Below are 16,817 nucleotides of genomic sequence, written 5' to 3' on the forward strand. Positions count from 1 at the left end.
ATTAAAGCTGTTTTATTGCCAAATTAATTGTAAATCACATTCCAGTGAGCATGGATTCTGTCTCCCGCACAGTTCAAGATCAATACGTAATTACTACTAATCATATAGTGAACCATGCAGTATCTGGTGTATATAACGCCTCAGTCATTTCCCTTCTAAAACTCAAAATCGTGAAACATTTCAGCAACACCAGAGCTCGCCGTATGCTGAAAAACTAGACGACCACGACCTACACTGCAGTATGATGGCCACATGTAAAACTGTGAGCTGCAGCCTTCATTATTATTCATCTGAAGCCAGAAATCAGAAACAAGTCAAGCAGCATGACCTCATGAAAGCCCATAACAAGCTTCAAAAAGTAGGTGTGGCACACACACAAACACCTTCATTAATCCCTGTCTCTAGGGATAAACACCCACCACATGTGCATTAATGCCAGTTTTAATCACCTTCTAACCAACACACTTGTCAACCACATTCTCCAAAAGAGAACGCAACTCCCTCTGAAGAACTCCACCCGACTGAGCCAGCTTCCCTTATCAAAAACCAGTCTAGCTTCCCTTATCAAAAACCCAAGACTCACCCCTGCATTTCACAGTCCACAAGAATACGGACAAGTATCCCAGTCACAGCCACCAGGATAGGGTAGTGATCCACGCTCTCCAGTCCTGACAATCAAACACAGGCAGACTTGTTGTTAGGTACTGGGATCCAAAGTCAACAAGAGGAAAGCGTCAGGCATGACTGACATTGTTTCATTTGCTGTGAACCAGTCTGCTCAGAAACAAATATGTTCATCTAAAAGATGAGTGCTTCTTTACAGCATTTTTTGAGGCTCTGAAAAATAAAAGCTACAAAGAAGCAAGCCTAGTAAATGAGCTTCAAAAACCAGAACTGTAAAAATACTGAACCCCAGCCCTTCCTGCAAGGGACCTATAGTCTGCCTTCGAGGAAATGCAAAGCTGTAGTTCTGTTACACTAATAGTCTGCCTGGCGCGATGTGACTCTCACAGTGCGTGCCGGGGATGCTGGGAAGGTACAGTACCTGGCAGGCGCAGGTTGACGACCCGGTCAAAGAGATTCCTCTCTGCGGTGACCCTGTTCAGAACCTGGTTGAGCAGCTGAGGGGGAGAGGAAGGGACAGGGACAGATGGACAGAGGGACAATGTTAACAAGGAGGCTGGGGATACAGGAACTCTCACTGCCTCTCCATACACTGCTTCACTCAGAAGGTCAGTTACAGCGGGATCCACAGTACAATTTCCCATCTATAGATAATACACTATACCTAAGTGACTACATAGTCAACTTGTCTCTAATATATATATATATATATATATATATATATATATATACACACAGACATGCTCAAATTTGTTGGTACCCCTCCACAAAAAACGAAGAATGCACAATTTTCTCTGAAATAACTTGAAACTGACAAAAGTAATTGACATCCACCATTGTTTATTCCATATTTAATAGAAATCAGACTTTGCTTTTGATTTTTTATTCAACATAATATTGTAAATAATAAAACAAATGAAAATGGCATGGACAAAAATGATGGGACCGCTAACCTAATATTTTGTTGCACAACCTTTAGAGGCAATCACTGTAATCAAACGTTTTCTGTAGCTCTCAATGAGACTTCTGCACCTGTTAACAGGTAGTTTGGCCCACTCTTCCTGAGCAAACTGCTCCAGCTGTCTCAGGTTTGATGGGTGCCTTCTCCAGACTGCAAGTTTCAGCTCTTTCCATAGATGTTTGATAGGATTCAGATCAGGACTCATAGAAGGCCACTTCAGAATAGTCCAATGTTTTGTTCTTATCCATTCTTGGGTGCTTTTAGCTGTGTGTTATGGGTCATTATCCTATTGATGGGATTTCACAGAGCTTTCTGACACTGGGCAGTACGTTTCGCTCCAGAATGCCTTGATAGTCTTGAGATTTCATTGTGCCCTGCACAGATTCAAGGCACCCTGTGCCAGGCGCAGCAAAGCAGCCCCAAAACATAACCGAGCCTCCTCCATGTTTCACTGTAGGTATGGTGTTCTTTTCTTTGAAAGCTTCATTTTTTCATCTGTGAACATAGAGCTGATGTGACTTGCCAAAAAGCTCCAGTTTTGACTCATCTGTCCAAAGGACATTCTCCCAGAAGGATTGTGGCTTGTCAATATGCATTTTAGCAAATTCCAGTCTGGCTTTTTTATGTTTTTCTTTCAAAAGTGGAGTCCTCCTGGGTCTTCTTCCATGGAGCCCACTTTCGCTCAAAAAGCGACGGATGGTGCGATCAGAAACTGACGCACCTTCACCTTGGAGTTCAGCTTGTATCTCTTTGGCAGTTATCCTTGGTTCTTTTTTTACCATTCGCACTATCCTTCTGTTCACTCTGGGGTCGATTTTCCTCTTGCGGCCGCGCCCAGGGAGGTTGGCTACAGTTCCATGGACCTTAAACTTCTTAATAATATTTACAACTGTTGTCACAGGAACATCAAGCTGCTTGGAGATGGTCTTGTAGCCTTTACCTTTACCATGCTTGTCTATTATTTTCTTTCTGATCTCCTCAGACAACTCTCTCCTTTGCTTTCTCTGGTCCAGGCCATTTTAGAATATCTTTGTAGAATAAGCAATAATTCATCTCTTTTCACAGCTTCTTTGCTTTATTCTATGACATATCAAAGGCATGCAAGTTGTGGCAATGCGCCCCGCCCCTGTGTGCATTTGTGTGTTGTGTTGTATGTTGCGTGTGTTAATGTTGGTGTATAGTCATTGGTACACGGGATATAAACGGGTCTGTGTTTCACGTGTATTTAGAAAGTGTAGATTTGTATTTAGGCACGAGGAGAGCACAAATCACTTCACGTGCTGGTTAAATGTAATGTGTGGCACGGGGTTGCACGTAATTAATTATTCACTTGAATCCCAGCACGTGAATTAATTACGTGCAACCCCGTGCCACACATTACATTTAACCAGCACGTGAAGTGATTTGTGCTCTCCTCGTGCCTAAATACAAATCTACACTTTCTAAATACACGTGAAACACAGACCCGTTTATATCCCGTGTACCAATGACTATACACCAACATTAACACACGCAACATACAACACAACACACAAATGCACACAGGGGCGGGGCGCATTGCCACAGAGTATACATGATAAAATAGCTTTTAATTTCATCACTTTTCAGGAGGAATGAAGCATTATTTCAATGAGCTGTAAGGGTACCAACAAATTTGAGCATGTCTGTGTATATATATATATATATATATATATATATATATATATATATATATATATATATATATATATATATATATATATATATATTGTGATATAATGAGGGGATTGGTGCAAAATGGGAGATACATTAGGGCAGTCTTGATGGCAAATTCTGGCTTCAGTCATACCGGAAGCAAGATGGCTGCCAAACAGGAAGTGACTAGTTTTAATGCCACATCATCAAAAGGGGCGTTCCCAGGGGGATAAAAAGGGAGGCCCAGGCAAGTACCAGTGGAAAAAGATTTGGGAGAGTGGTATGCTACAGGAAGTGAGTACTGAGATTGTTGGATTACTTGTTATTGACCTTGGATTGTTTGACTGCCTTCTGTGTGCTTAATACCTGGACTGTTTTGAAAACCCTGGATTGTGTATGAACCTTTGCCTGTTTCACCGACTATCCTATGCTGGATGGACATGTAAATAAAGCACTAACAGGTACCGCCCTGTTTGGAATTAACTTTACAGTATTTTGTCTCTGTTTACATACTGTCCCGCTACAAAGTACTGTATGCATATTCTACACAGCCTATGAAGTTGCTACAATATATATATATATATATATATATACATAGCTTTAAATAACCATTTGAAGCATGTGGCTTTGTTCTGATCTTTATTAGCATTACATGCAAAACTATTACATTTCCTACTATATTCCTTGTATAAAATGAAAACCTTTATACGCTTCATTTTTATAATGATTGTTTTTTGGATTGGATTAAATAAAATAAAAAGATGTGTAAAAACATGCAGTGTGGTAGAGCAAACACTCTGCACATCTTATTACCCTGACAGCCCCTTGGTAACCTGCCCTGCTGTCATAGAAAGTGCTCTAACCAGCCCTCAATCCCTGGTGTTTACAGAACAGTTCAGTACTGTTATCTATTCAAAAGTGAGGGATTAAATTATCTTTGAGACGTTTCTTGATTGGGAAAGTCGTTAAACAATTTCAGACTTCATTATCCAAACGCCCCCTGGTCCTAATTCATTTGGATAATAGGTTTTCAAAGTCATCTGCAGAACAAGAATTTGACAGCAGCATTTCGGAAAATGAAGATAAAAGTCACATTATTATTATTATTTTTTTTAATTAACCTCGTCAGTTGCTACTGTTTGTGAAATCTCATCACACTGGGGTGAGTTCTCTTGTGTGAAATCTCATCACACCAGGTGTTCTCTTATTGTGTGAAATCCCATCACACCGGGGTGAGTTCTCTTGCGTGAAATCTCATCACACCGGGGTGAGTTCTCTTATTGTGTGAAATCCCATCACACCGGGGTGAGTTCTCTTATTGTGTGAAATCCCATCACACCGGGGTGAGTTCTCTTATTGTGTGAAATCCCATCACACCAGGGTGAGTTCTCTTATTGTGTGAAATCTCATCACACCAGGATGAGTTCTCTTGTGTGAAATCCCATCACACCGGGGTGAGTTCTCTTATTGTGTGAAATCTCATCACACTGGGGTGAGTTCTCTTATTGTGTGAAATCTCATCACACCGGGGTGAGTTCTCTTATTGTGTGAAATCTCATCACACCAGGTGAGTTCTCTTGCGTGAAATCTCATCACACCGGGGTGAGTTCTCTTATTGTGTGAAATCTCATCACACTGGGGTGAGTTCTCTTATTGTGTGAAATCTCATCACACCAGGTGAGTTCTCTTATTGTGTGAAATCTCATCACACCGGGGTGAGTTCTCTAATTGTGTGAAATCCCATGACACCAGGATGAGTTCTCTTATTGTGTGAAATCCCATCACACCGGGGTGAGTTCTCTTATTGTGTGAAATCCCATGACACCAGGATGAGTTCTCTTATTGTGTGAAATCTCATCACACCAGGATGAGTTCTCTTGTGTGAAATCCCATCACACCGGGGTGAGTTCTCTTATTGTGTGAAATCCCACACACCAGGTGAGTTCTCTTATTGTGTGAAATCTCATCACACTGGGGTGAGTTCTCTTATTGTGTGAAATCTCATCACACTGGGGTGAGTTCTCTTATTGTGTGAAATCCCATCACACCAGGGTGAGTTCTCTTATTGTGTGAAATCTCATCACACCGGGGTGAGTTCTCTTATTGTGTGAAATCCCACACACCAGGTGAGTTCTCTTATTGTGTGAAATCCCATCACACCAGGGTGAGTTCTCTTATTGTGTGAAATCTCATCACACCAGGATGAGTTCTCTTATTGTGTGAAATCTCATCACACCGGGGTGAGTTCTCTTATTGTGTGAAATCTCATCACACCAGGTGAGTTCTCTTATTGTTGATCAATAATTGAATGTCATGTGCTTGTAAAATACTTTTAACATGAAAATTCTATTCGCGCGGCAGTCAAGGGGTTATGATCTAACCCCGTGTCAGATCCATAGAACTCCACTGTGTTTCTATTGACTTCAATAAGGATTTCTACACACTACCCTCCACAAGCACAGAGACAAAGGAATGAATGCAGAAAGACTATGGTTGGGGGAAACATTCTGCTTGATTATTAAATCTCCTGAGATCCCTGAATAGTATACAGTACATCCAAATATTGTAATAAGCAAGAAGTCCCATGAGTGCAGTGGCATCTCCAGTGCTCTCTGTTCACGACTAGTGCAGAATGACTGGGTGGATCATTTGTTTTTAATTTGACCTCAAAAAACATCTTTCTGCGATGGGGACTGCAAATACAGGCCTCACACAGACTCTGGTACCAGTCCAGGCAGACACCCTTGCAGAGACCCATCGAAGAACAAATATCCCATCGTCGTTCTGCATTGGTAGTAAATGGTAACTCTAGGTACCCCATGTCCAAATCCCAGTTGTTGTTCTTTTATTCCTCTGTTCTAGTCCTGGTGAAGAGCAGTTTATAAATCTGAACCCCTCCCTGTGCTGTACATTCCCTGTGGACGGACAGACACACACACGCAGACACACAGACACACAGACAGACACACACACACACACACACACACACACACACACAAAGACAAAGCTTCAGTCTCCAGCGCTGTCAGTCCATCGCCTGTCAGAAACACTGAGCTGATGGTCATTTATTAAAATACTAAGAAGACAGGTAGTGTTCTGAAGTTCTGAATCAGCTCTTTTTTTATTATTCGAGCACAGCGTGTTCCCAAGGGAGCGGAGAGTTGGCAGGGAATGAGAGAGCTGCTAGCAACATTACAGGAAGGCCATCAATCACAGGACATTAGGAGGCGCAGTGGGTGCCTCACTAACACACACACTTTTTTTTTTTTTTTTTTTATAAATTTAGTCATCGCCAATTTTCTTTTTACCCCGGTTTTCTCCCCAATTTAGCATGCCCAATTATTATCTGTATCCTCGGCTCACCGCTCGCAACCCCCCCGCCGACTCGGGAAACGGAGGCTGGAACACGCGTCCTCTGAAACGTGCTCCTGCCAAGCCGTCATTTTTCGCATTGCAGATCCACAGCAAAGCCATCAGACCTATAGTGCCGGAGGACAACACAGATCTGATGGCTCCACTGCAGAACCACAGGCGCCCTATCGGCCAGAGGGGTCGCTGATGCGCGGTGAGCCATGGATTCCCCTACCGACCTAAGCCCTCCCTACCCGGGCAGCGCTCAGCCAATTGTGTGCCGCCCCCTAGGAACTCCCGGTCACGGTCGGCTGTGACATAGCCTGGATTCGAACCTGCGATCTACAGGCTATAGGGCATATCCTGCACTCCGCGTGGAATGCCTTTACTGGATGCGCCACTCGGGAGCCCCACACACACACTCTTACTCTCACTCTCTCTCACACAGACACACACTCACACAGATACTTCAAATGGGGGGCCACTGCATTCATGAGACTTACTTTTTTTGAAGAGAAAGACTATGATATATCATCTAATGTTTCAGGGATACCAAGACATTTAATATTCCCAGTAAAGCTCGGAAACAGGTAAAGACAGCTATAGAGCAGAGCCCTCCTAGCTCGTGTTGGTTGTGCTGTGAGTTCCCACCTGTGCGAGGCGGCGCAGCAGCAGCTCTGCGGAGGGGCGAGTCCAGTCCAGGAAGATCTCGGGGACGAGGGTGACGGTCATCTCCAGCACCCGCAGAAGACTGACGGACAGGTCGAAGCACGTCGCACACACCTTGAGCTGCCGCGTGTCCACGAAGTTCCTCTCTGGCCGCTCTGCAGCCTGCTGGATCTGAAGAGCACAGGACCGGTCAGGACGCTGACACACTGCCTTTCAACCACACACACACACACACACACACACACAGCACTCCCACAGCCTGTCAACAACTCACACAGCGCTCACACACACACAGCCTGTCAACAACTCACACACACACACAAACAGCCTATCAACTACACACACGCGCACACACACACAGCGCTGACACAGCCAATCAACCACACACACACATACACACACAACCAATCAACTACACAGAAACATGAGAAACATTTGAGAAACAAGGAGAGGCCATTCTGACCATCAACACTTCTTAGCACACTATTTGCATAAATAAAAACCCAAACTAAACAATGACTGTTCTTCGTGCTTTAGATCCTACTGCTTCAGCCGGCATGCTATTCCATGCATTTATAACTCTGTGTAAAACAAAGTGCTTCCTGCCTTCTGTTCTAAATGTACTGTTACTCCACTGCCATGCACACCCTCTCGTTCTCCTCTCGGTGCTACATTTGAAGCAGTAACCTGGGTCCTTTATCCATGCCATTTAAGAGTTTATAAACTTCATGCAAGTCCCCTCTTCCCCTTTTCACACAGTCTAGTGCCTAACTGGTCTTGCAGTGGCACGGTCAGTCAAACCCAGGAGTTTTTTTCTTGTTGCATTTTAATAATACAATGTTCACAATGCATATACTATAATGCTATGTATAATAACGTGTTCTCCATTTTTACCGGTCTGATATTAGATTAGGAAATTGGTTGTGGGTTGTATCTATACTGATCCTAACACATTCAAATGTCACTTTCCTCACTCATTAGAAAGTAATGTAACAGATGCACTAGGACAATGATCTACACCAATTATCTTTATATTTGCCTGCCTTAGATATATGTTGGCTAGATTTTTAGTTTATTTATCAGACTATATGCATCAGCTGCAGAGTCACTTACGTCTCACCCGAAAGACGGAGCACTAGGAGGTTAAGTGACTTGCTCAGGGTCACACAGTGAATCAGTGAGTGAGCCTGGGTTGTGAGTTTTTAAAAGGAGTGAAACAGAAAATGGTACATGGAGAAACAAAAAGAATAATACAGGTCATACCTGTACCAGCTACTCATTCAGATCAGAATCGATAGCAGTCACCCTTTCTATAAAGATGAGTTGAATCCAGTTTGTGAAGGAGTCAACTGCTAGTAACCAATGATTTTTTTCCTTTTCATGCTAGACCAGAACTACACTGCCCCCAGCCCGAGCCTCGCCTCGACTCCCCCCCCCCCTCTATCGTACCTCCTGGATCATTCCGATGAACTCGGAGAAGGCCCAGTTGAGCTGGTTGAGGACGCTGTTGAGGAAGCTGGCTGCCATCTCCTTGTCTCTGCTTAGGAGGTCTGCCATGTGCTTTTGGAGCAAGAAAGAGGGGCAGGGCTCTAGAACAATCACAAAGCACATGGTCAGCACAGGACACGGGGAAAACTCAAAGATGGGATATGAAGTTTGTAATACTGTGCTCCTTCATTGCATCAACTCTCCACACAAGCTAAGGAAAACTGAAGGCCAGTGGACATCCTCCGATCCCCAAGTCAATTGCCTCTTTATACCCAGGAGCTCCACAACAGGTGCTTATGATCGACCGGCCCTTGGAGGACAAAGACCAGCCCTGCAAATGTCTGCTTTGAGTTCAACTGGCACCTGACCAGTAGGGTTTGCTATCGCACGGCAAGGGGACTCTGTTGTGTATAAAAACGGAAATTCACATCAACCCTTTCGAATGAGATTGACAGTGCACAGGACCAACATAAAGCAGAAGTAGCAAACTAGGAGAGAAGCATTAGGGGTTACAACAAATACAAATGAACATACATGTAGGTCATTTAATGGTCATAAATACCAAAACAAGTGTCACTCTCTCAAACAGATGTGATGTGATGAACGGGTTAAGTTGAGAGACCACCAGAGTGAATCGGCACCATCTAGCCCCCTTTTAAAAGACTGTTTGTTTAATTAGCTCTTGCCTCCATTGTCACAAGGTCATCCAGTTCCCCAGCAGACAGCTCCTGTGCATCGGCCCTTATCAGTTATACCAGAGATAACAGAAAGGAAGAGCGAGATTTCCAAGCTCATCTTCCTGAAAACAATTAAGTCACAGCACAATACGCTCAGTTAAAGAAGGGTGACCTTTAGTATAATTAGGGGCAGCATGTGCTCTTGTGCTGATAATCCCCTTCTGGGACATTACAGTAGAAATTGAAAAAAGTAATCAGCTAAAGCGACGGCGGGACTGTGTTTGTTTGATGTTTTTTAGAAGCTAGTAGGAAGGCAAGAACATAGAGGCCCACTGCCAATAGGCAATATAAAAGGATATTTCCAGTCTGTGGGGTTTGATGAGGCGATAATATACAAGAGAACAGCGGGTCTGGGTAGTGTTATATTCCACACTGTCTTGTGTTTCTTACATGTTTATTTTTTATACAATTGCATTTGATAGGAAATGAAAACCATTACAGCAGTACTTTTAGATGTTTTGGCTATTAAAAGTATTACCCTTAAAACGATGCGGAATGATTCAGCGCTGGTGCAAACCAGCACAGGGTTTACATTTTGTTCTCAGGTTTTTGTTTTTTTTAAATCAATTTTTGAATGTGTAAAGAGAAATCCCAATACTGCAGCACACTGACAGGAATCGCAGGCCCAGGGGTAAGAATTCCTTTCAGTTGTTTTGGGCTAAGCCTGGAATCATTTGTTTTGTTGCAGGGCTATGTATCCGTTTTTAATTTTTTTTTTTACTTCTATCTCGGATTGGTCTAACAGCAGAATAGAGCTTTGTCATTGGTTCTGTCACTCAGTTTTCTGAAGAACAGTGAGAGGCAAACAAACAGAATTTCATTCTTCTTCCAGCAAATTTAAACTGAATCTTAAGATTTCCACTGAAATGCATTTGTAGTCCTCTACTTTCACTTTAAAAGCATCATGTACCTTTCCTGGGCCAAGTCTCCAAAGTGCTTCTGGTTATAAGTGCAATATTATGAAGAACCATAAAAAAATCAATGAGCTATATAGTAAAAAACAAGCCTTTCTGCTTAAAATGCACTATCTATCTGTCTGTCTGGCTGTGACTGGACCAGGGCAGTGACAGGGTGAAACTCAACTATCTGTCTGGCTATGACTGGACCAGGGCAGTGAGAGGGGTGAAACTCAACTACCTGTCTGGCTATGACTGGACCAGGGCAGTGAGAGGGGTGAAACTCCACTATCTGTCTGGCTGTGACTGGACCAGGGCAGTGAGAGGGGTGAAACTCCACTATCTGTCTGGCTGTGACTGGACCAGGGCAGTGAGAGGGGTGAAACTCCACTATCTGTCTGGCTGTGACTGGACCAGGGCAGTGAGAGGGGTGAAACACCACTATCTGTCTGGCTGTGACTGGACCAGGGCAGTGAGAGGGGTGAAACACCACTATCTGTCTGGCTATGACTGGACCAGGGCAGTGAGAGGGGTGAAACTCCACTATCTGTCTGGCTGTGACTGGACCAGGGCAGTGACAGGGTGAAACTCCACTCGGGGTTGACTAGGTCCTCTTCTTAAGCAAGCACTATAGATTTAAGGAAAATAAAATTCTCTTTGGAAACATATATGTTAAAATACAAAAGAGCATACATTTCTATTGTCATGATAAGCCTCTCAATATGCATAAAGTGTTACTGAACAGGCTGTAGAGTTTAAAACACAACTCATTACTTTCCCTAGCTTTCTGCTTTGTTGTACAAATTCTTGCAATAGCTATTCCAACATAATTGCGATTATTTTGCTATTTCTGTTACCATATCCCTGGTCATACAGTAAATCAGTTTTGACAAGTTCAATTCATTTCACACCCGTTATGCTGGGGCCTTCCAGTCAAAATGTCTTCTGAATTCATAATATCGGCTGCTAAAATCCAACCTGTTCAATCAGAAACATTTCACTGGGATGGGAAGACCCAAAGCATAACCGATGTGAAATGCTGAAAAAGATATCGCAGGAATACGTACAACAAAGCAGAAAGCTAGGGAAAGTATTGCATTGTGTTTTAAACCCTACAGCCTGTTCAGCAACACATTAACTAGATACATAAACAGACTGAAGACAGATAGACACCAGGCAGGCTCAGTCAGTCAGGACAGACAGAGAGAGCCAGGCAGATAAACAGTCAAGTAGATAGTAAACATGGAATCTAATTTCAGACTCCAGCAGCACTAAAATGCACCAAACAACAAACACCAAACAACAGAGGAGTGGCTTGTTCTAGAAAGCGGATATTATACCAACAACGGATACTAGACAAGTGGTAGGAGCAACTAAGAGCGAGACATTCCTCTGGGCAATCAAACAGACAACTGGGATAGATGTACAAACGCAAACAAACACCCCACCCCAAGTGGTTCTGCATTGATTCATCTGTCCCAATGCTTAAAACACAGGGAGGGTAGATCAAAACAAATCCACAAAAAAAAAAAAAAAAAAAAAAAAAAAAAACTTACTCTGGAAACTAGCAACAGATAAATCTCCTGAAGACCATGCAACATGAAAAAGGACAAAAACAAGGAGAAAAAGATCATTACAACAGTACTGTTCTGAGTTTGATGGTTGATGAAAGCAATTGTGTTCCCTGTGGAGGGTGGGGTACGAACAAAGGTGTCACAGCTAGGCTATCCGATTCCCAACGTTTATTCTTCAGGGGCTCACAAAACACCGGAATATCATCACTCACCTTTCAGAGTACATGTCTGACTGGGCTTCTTCATTGAAACAGCTTGAAACCTGTTAATTATACAACAGGTTTCACCACTTTCAGTTTATGAGTCGTTTCTGATCAGCTGAGCTGACGACACATAATGATTGAGTGGGGCGGAGATACTGGTATCCAAAGTCAACAATGGGAAAGCGTCAGATATGATTGACACTCGTTTTGTTTACTGGGATTTTACTCAGCTTGAAAATCTCGTGCATTTGGTCAGGCTCCGGTCACAAGCAAAGACTAAACTGAAAATGATAGCACTAAGTAGCGAAGCCCTGCAGCCCGGTTCACAATAAACACGTTTCATGATGTTTCAGTGAAGAACCCGAGTGCTCAGATAGATGTTCCTGGAAGTGATTTATTATGGTGAGCCCCTGAAAAATATACATTGACAAGGACAAAGCCTAGTCACAACCAAGGCAATAAAACATTTCATTTCTGCTGATCAGCACAGCAACTTGATTATTGATGCTTTCCCAGACTTTCATTGAAACAATTATTCTTGTCAATCACCTTCATTATCCTGTCAGGAGAAGCCAGGGGCGGGGTTTCCAATATAAAAAAGCAAGACTGTTTGTACTAGAATGAGCGGCTATGTAGAAAAATCACTTCAGAATGCCACCACCAAGCACATTGACTTTTGAACTACATATCTCATTATTTACAACTCTGATTGGTAACGTCATCTGTCAATCAAATTTGGTAGACAGAGTACTGTGAACCAGTGAAATTAAACCAATAAAAACTGTAAATAACAAAACCAATGACTGAACAGGAATTCACTCTCTCACAAAATAAACAATGCTATATACAATACATGTGGTTTTATTTACTGAGCTTGGGCCCTCTGTTATATACAGTAAGATTTTCAATCCATCTCATTCCCTCAAAACCATTATTCACGGATCGGAGAAGATTTTTTACTTTCAAAATCCCCGCCCGCACGAAAGCAAGCGGTGCAATCAGAGTGTTGAACGGACTCGAGGAAATAACCGCCATGGAACCGAGTGCAGCACAAAGGAGACTCCCTTCACCGTTACCAGCCCCTTCACAACTTCAATAAGACAATTAAGGTTAATTCAGACAACTACATTCTAAAAGGCGAGCAGAAAATCTTTTTGCATTAATCAAGGAGGACGAACCTGATACATTCAGTGGCAGTCAAGCAGTTCATTATTGCATTTTATTTCAAAATATTAAAACATAATTCTGCTTTGTTTTGTATATTCCCATGATGTATATTCATTTAAGCAAACCTGTTTATATAAATATGCACAGATTTGTTCCAGAGCTTTATTAACAGAGGTACCGAGTTTTGAAAATAACTCGGTCAGAGTAAGAGGGATTTGTGTGTTGGCAACCCCAACGTGGCGCTCAGTCAGCCTCCGAATTCGGGAGAGAAATGGAGAGACTTGCAGTGGGATCAGGAGCACACTGTGCCCGAGTGGAGAGAACAGCACAGCTGCCTGCCAGACTACATGGCCAGCTGTCCAACAAACAAACTAAAAACTGGATGAAACTCAACAGCATCTGCCAGGGAACGCTGTGAACTAGCAGAGCATCAACACAGCAGTGTGCACAATACCAGGGCCCCCTCTGAACCTGGGGTGTAACCATTCATTGCATTTCTTTCTTACAAGATACATCGTATAGTAACAGAAGTCTGCATAGTTTGTGCTAGAACATGCTTTTGGTATCACCACATGGTGACCAAATGGTTCTTTTTTATTTATTATTAGAGTACACACTTATTTTACCCCCCCTTTTCTCCCCAATTTAGAATGTCCAATAATGTTTTCCCCTCACTGCAGCAATTCCCCACTCAGCTCAGGACAACTGAAGGTTCCGCGAGCTAGCGGCCCCTGGGAGGAGAAAGGCCAGCCCTGCAGGTGTCCGCTCTGAGCTCACTGGGTGCATGGCCAGCAGGGTTTGCTGTAGCGAGATGAGGAGAAACAGTCCCTGTTGGTTTGGCCTTCCTAACCCGCGGGTGCACCAGAGCCAATGCGACGCTCCCTCTGGAATCCCCAGCAGACCAGTGACTTCGTACATCCAGGAAGTGAATCTGCCCTCCCCTAAGAGTATGACTCACCCTGCACACCACGCTGCCGTGCCTTTACCAGGTGAGCCACATGGAGAACTCCAGTCATCAAATGGTTCTTGATTGAAAAATGTGTTTTATAGCAGGAGGAATGCTCTCCCCAACTCTTTTAATTGTCTCTTTTGTCATTATCATTTGATCTTAGTTTGTATGATACAAGTGGCCCACACAGTGATATGACTATTGTATTGTGACATAAGTGTATTGTTCTATTCCTACTCTAAACTATACCTACATTGGGCACATAATGGTATTCTATAATAATTTGAATATTAACATCTTTCCTTTGAAATAAGATCTCAGTAAGGTCTTACTCAGGGTGAGAAAAGTATGTGTATGTGTGTGTGATATACGTCAACACCAGAGTACTCGCTAATATAGTATAATCAATGCTTAGCAGAGATATTGGGCTGTGAGTGTGATTGCAATGGGTTTCCAGGATCTCTACTGGAAATTAGATCCAGATCTCAAGAGATTCTCACTCCGGTTAAGCAAGAAAGAACCGAACTGAACTGAACTGAATTGAACTGAATATGTGTATATATATATATATATATATATATATATATATATATATATATATATATATATATATATATATATATATATATATATATATATATATATTGTGAACTGGTGAAGTCCACGTAAGTATGAGATGTGTACGTAGTGCCTGTTTTGGTGCAGAAGAACGTGACAGAGACCCAGGTCCAAGGAGATTTCGGTTTTAATGATTTTCCTTTTCCTCTTATATTCTACAAATGAACACACATAAGTTCCAATTATCAAGACAAATAATAACACAACTCAAATAAACACAGTCCAGGACTTTTTGTGGAACGAAACCCTCAGGTAAGAAATGGCTTGCTGTATCCAAGTTTCTTTGTTGGTGGCTTGGTATTGTGGCTTCTTTCTCTTTTCCAGGTTGTCGCGGACATCCACCAGATGGCGCTGTGGAGTTGTGGTAGTCCCTGTCCTACTCACAGGTTTGTAATCCCGACGGCCCCGGAAGCCTGTTTGCAGTATAGTGCGGCCCCAACACCCGGCCAACCTTTCGTAAAGGTAAGTAATAACACTGCTGTGTAGAATACAATTAATACAGGTGAAAAACAGTGAGCACTGAGCGTTCTCTAACTCTCGCCTCTCTTTTGTTGCAGGTTCCACTGTTCCCCGGACATACAATAAAGTTGTTTTCATTTAAATCACCCTTTCTGTGTCCCTGCGTAATTTGTACACACTCTTCCAGCCGAACACAGTTCTCCTGGGTTAATCACTTGCCCAGTTCGTGGGCTTTTGATACAGTCTTTAAGCACTCTGTTTACATACACACACGTCCCGTACTTCCACAGCTCCCAGCATATCAACAGTACAACACAGCGTACTCACTCTACAGCGGTCAGTGTTCTCTGCGTTGCTCCGATGCAGGGAAGCCTGTAGTCCGCCGTGTTGTTTCCAAGGTAAAACCACCGTGCACAGTCCCGCTGTAGAAACAATGGTTGTCTCCGACTGGTGACAATGGTAGTCCGCAAGGTTGCTTCAATGGAATGTCCCACTACGCTGTACCGTTTTAGAAACGAGTGCTACAATTGTATTCCTCTGAGTTACCACTGGTTAATTTCCCAATTTCGCTCCCAATGCCGCTGCCCACTTTCGTCTGGGTTAGGTACTCTCCCGTCCCACGGCTCGTGTATGCACCTGTTCTCGCTCTCCCCTCTAGCTGATTCCCGCAGCTTTTTAAAGCTACCGCTGTTACCCGTCATGCACGGTATGTTTGCCCCGTTGTTGGGAATTGTAGTTCCTAGTCGTTCTAGGTCTCTAACCCCTTTGACACTCTTAATTTCACACATCCCTTTCCTCAGCTCTAACCTACTGGTTTGAGCGACTTTATCACCCCAGCAGTGTACCCTCGATAACCCATCGGCATTTGCATTTTGACTACCCCTACGATGTTCAATTTCAAACCTGTAGGGCTGTAATGTTAAAAACCACCTTGTTACCCTAGCATTCCGCTCCTTGTTCTCTTTCATCCATTTAAGGGGGGAATGGTCCGTAACCAACAGAAACTTCCTACCCAATAGGTAATACTTAAGTGATTCTATCGCCCACTTCACTGCCAAGCACTCTTTCTCCACCACTGCATACCCTCTTTCTCTCGGCAGCATTTTCCTGCTCAGATACATCAGGGGGTGTTCTACTCCATCCTTCATTTGTGACAGGACTGCCCCTAATCCAACATCCGATGCGTCTGTCTGAACAATAAACCTTTTTGAAAAATCTGGCACCGCTAACACTGGTTCGTTACACAAGATTTTTATAACTGTCTGAAATGCTGTCTCTGCTGCTGCGCTCCACTTGACTTTCACTGGAACCGATTTCTTTGTTAAATCCGATAAGGGTGCCGTAATAGTGGAGAACTCCGGCACAAACCTCCTATAATACCCTGCCAAACCTAAAAACGCCCTCACTTGTTTTTTGGTTTGCGGGGTGGGCCAGTTTTTTATTGCGT

The 16,817-nt window shown here is 43.1% G+C and overlaps 1 protein-coding gene across 1 annotated transcript in view; it reads right to left on the minus strand.

Annotated features, from left to right (window-relative positions):
* LOC117413968 (E3 ubiquitin-protein ligase RNF123) overlaps positions 1–16,817 on the minus strand; it is a 201,156-nt gene that overhangs the window by 118,758 nt on the left and 65,581 nt on the right. Inside the window, exons 32-35 of the mRNA XM_058999315.1 lie at positions 8,729–8,868; positions 7,262–7,450; positions 1,046–1,121; positions 584–668 (exon numbers count right to left, since the gene is read on the minus strand). Coding sequence (XP_058855298.1) covers positions 584–668; positions 1,046–1,121; positions 7,262–7,450; positions 8,729–8,868 — 490 coding nt within the window. The remainder of the gene's footprint in view (positions 1–583; positions 669–1,045; positions 1,122–7,261; positions 7,451–8,728; positions 8,869–16,817) is intronic.

This window comes from Acipenser ruthenus, chromosome 25, assembly GCF_902713425.1.
Source record: "Acipenser ruthenus chromosome 25, fAciRut3.2 maternal haplotype, whole genome shotgun sequence".
Taxonomy (NCBI): domain Eukaryota; kingdom Metazoa; phylum Chordata; class Actinopteri; order Acipenseriformes; family Acipenseridae; genus Acipenser; species Acipenser ruthenus.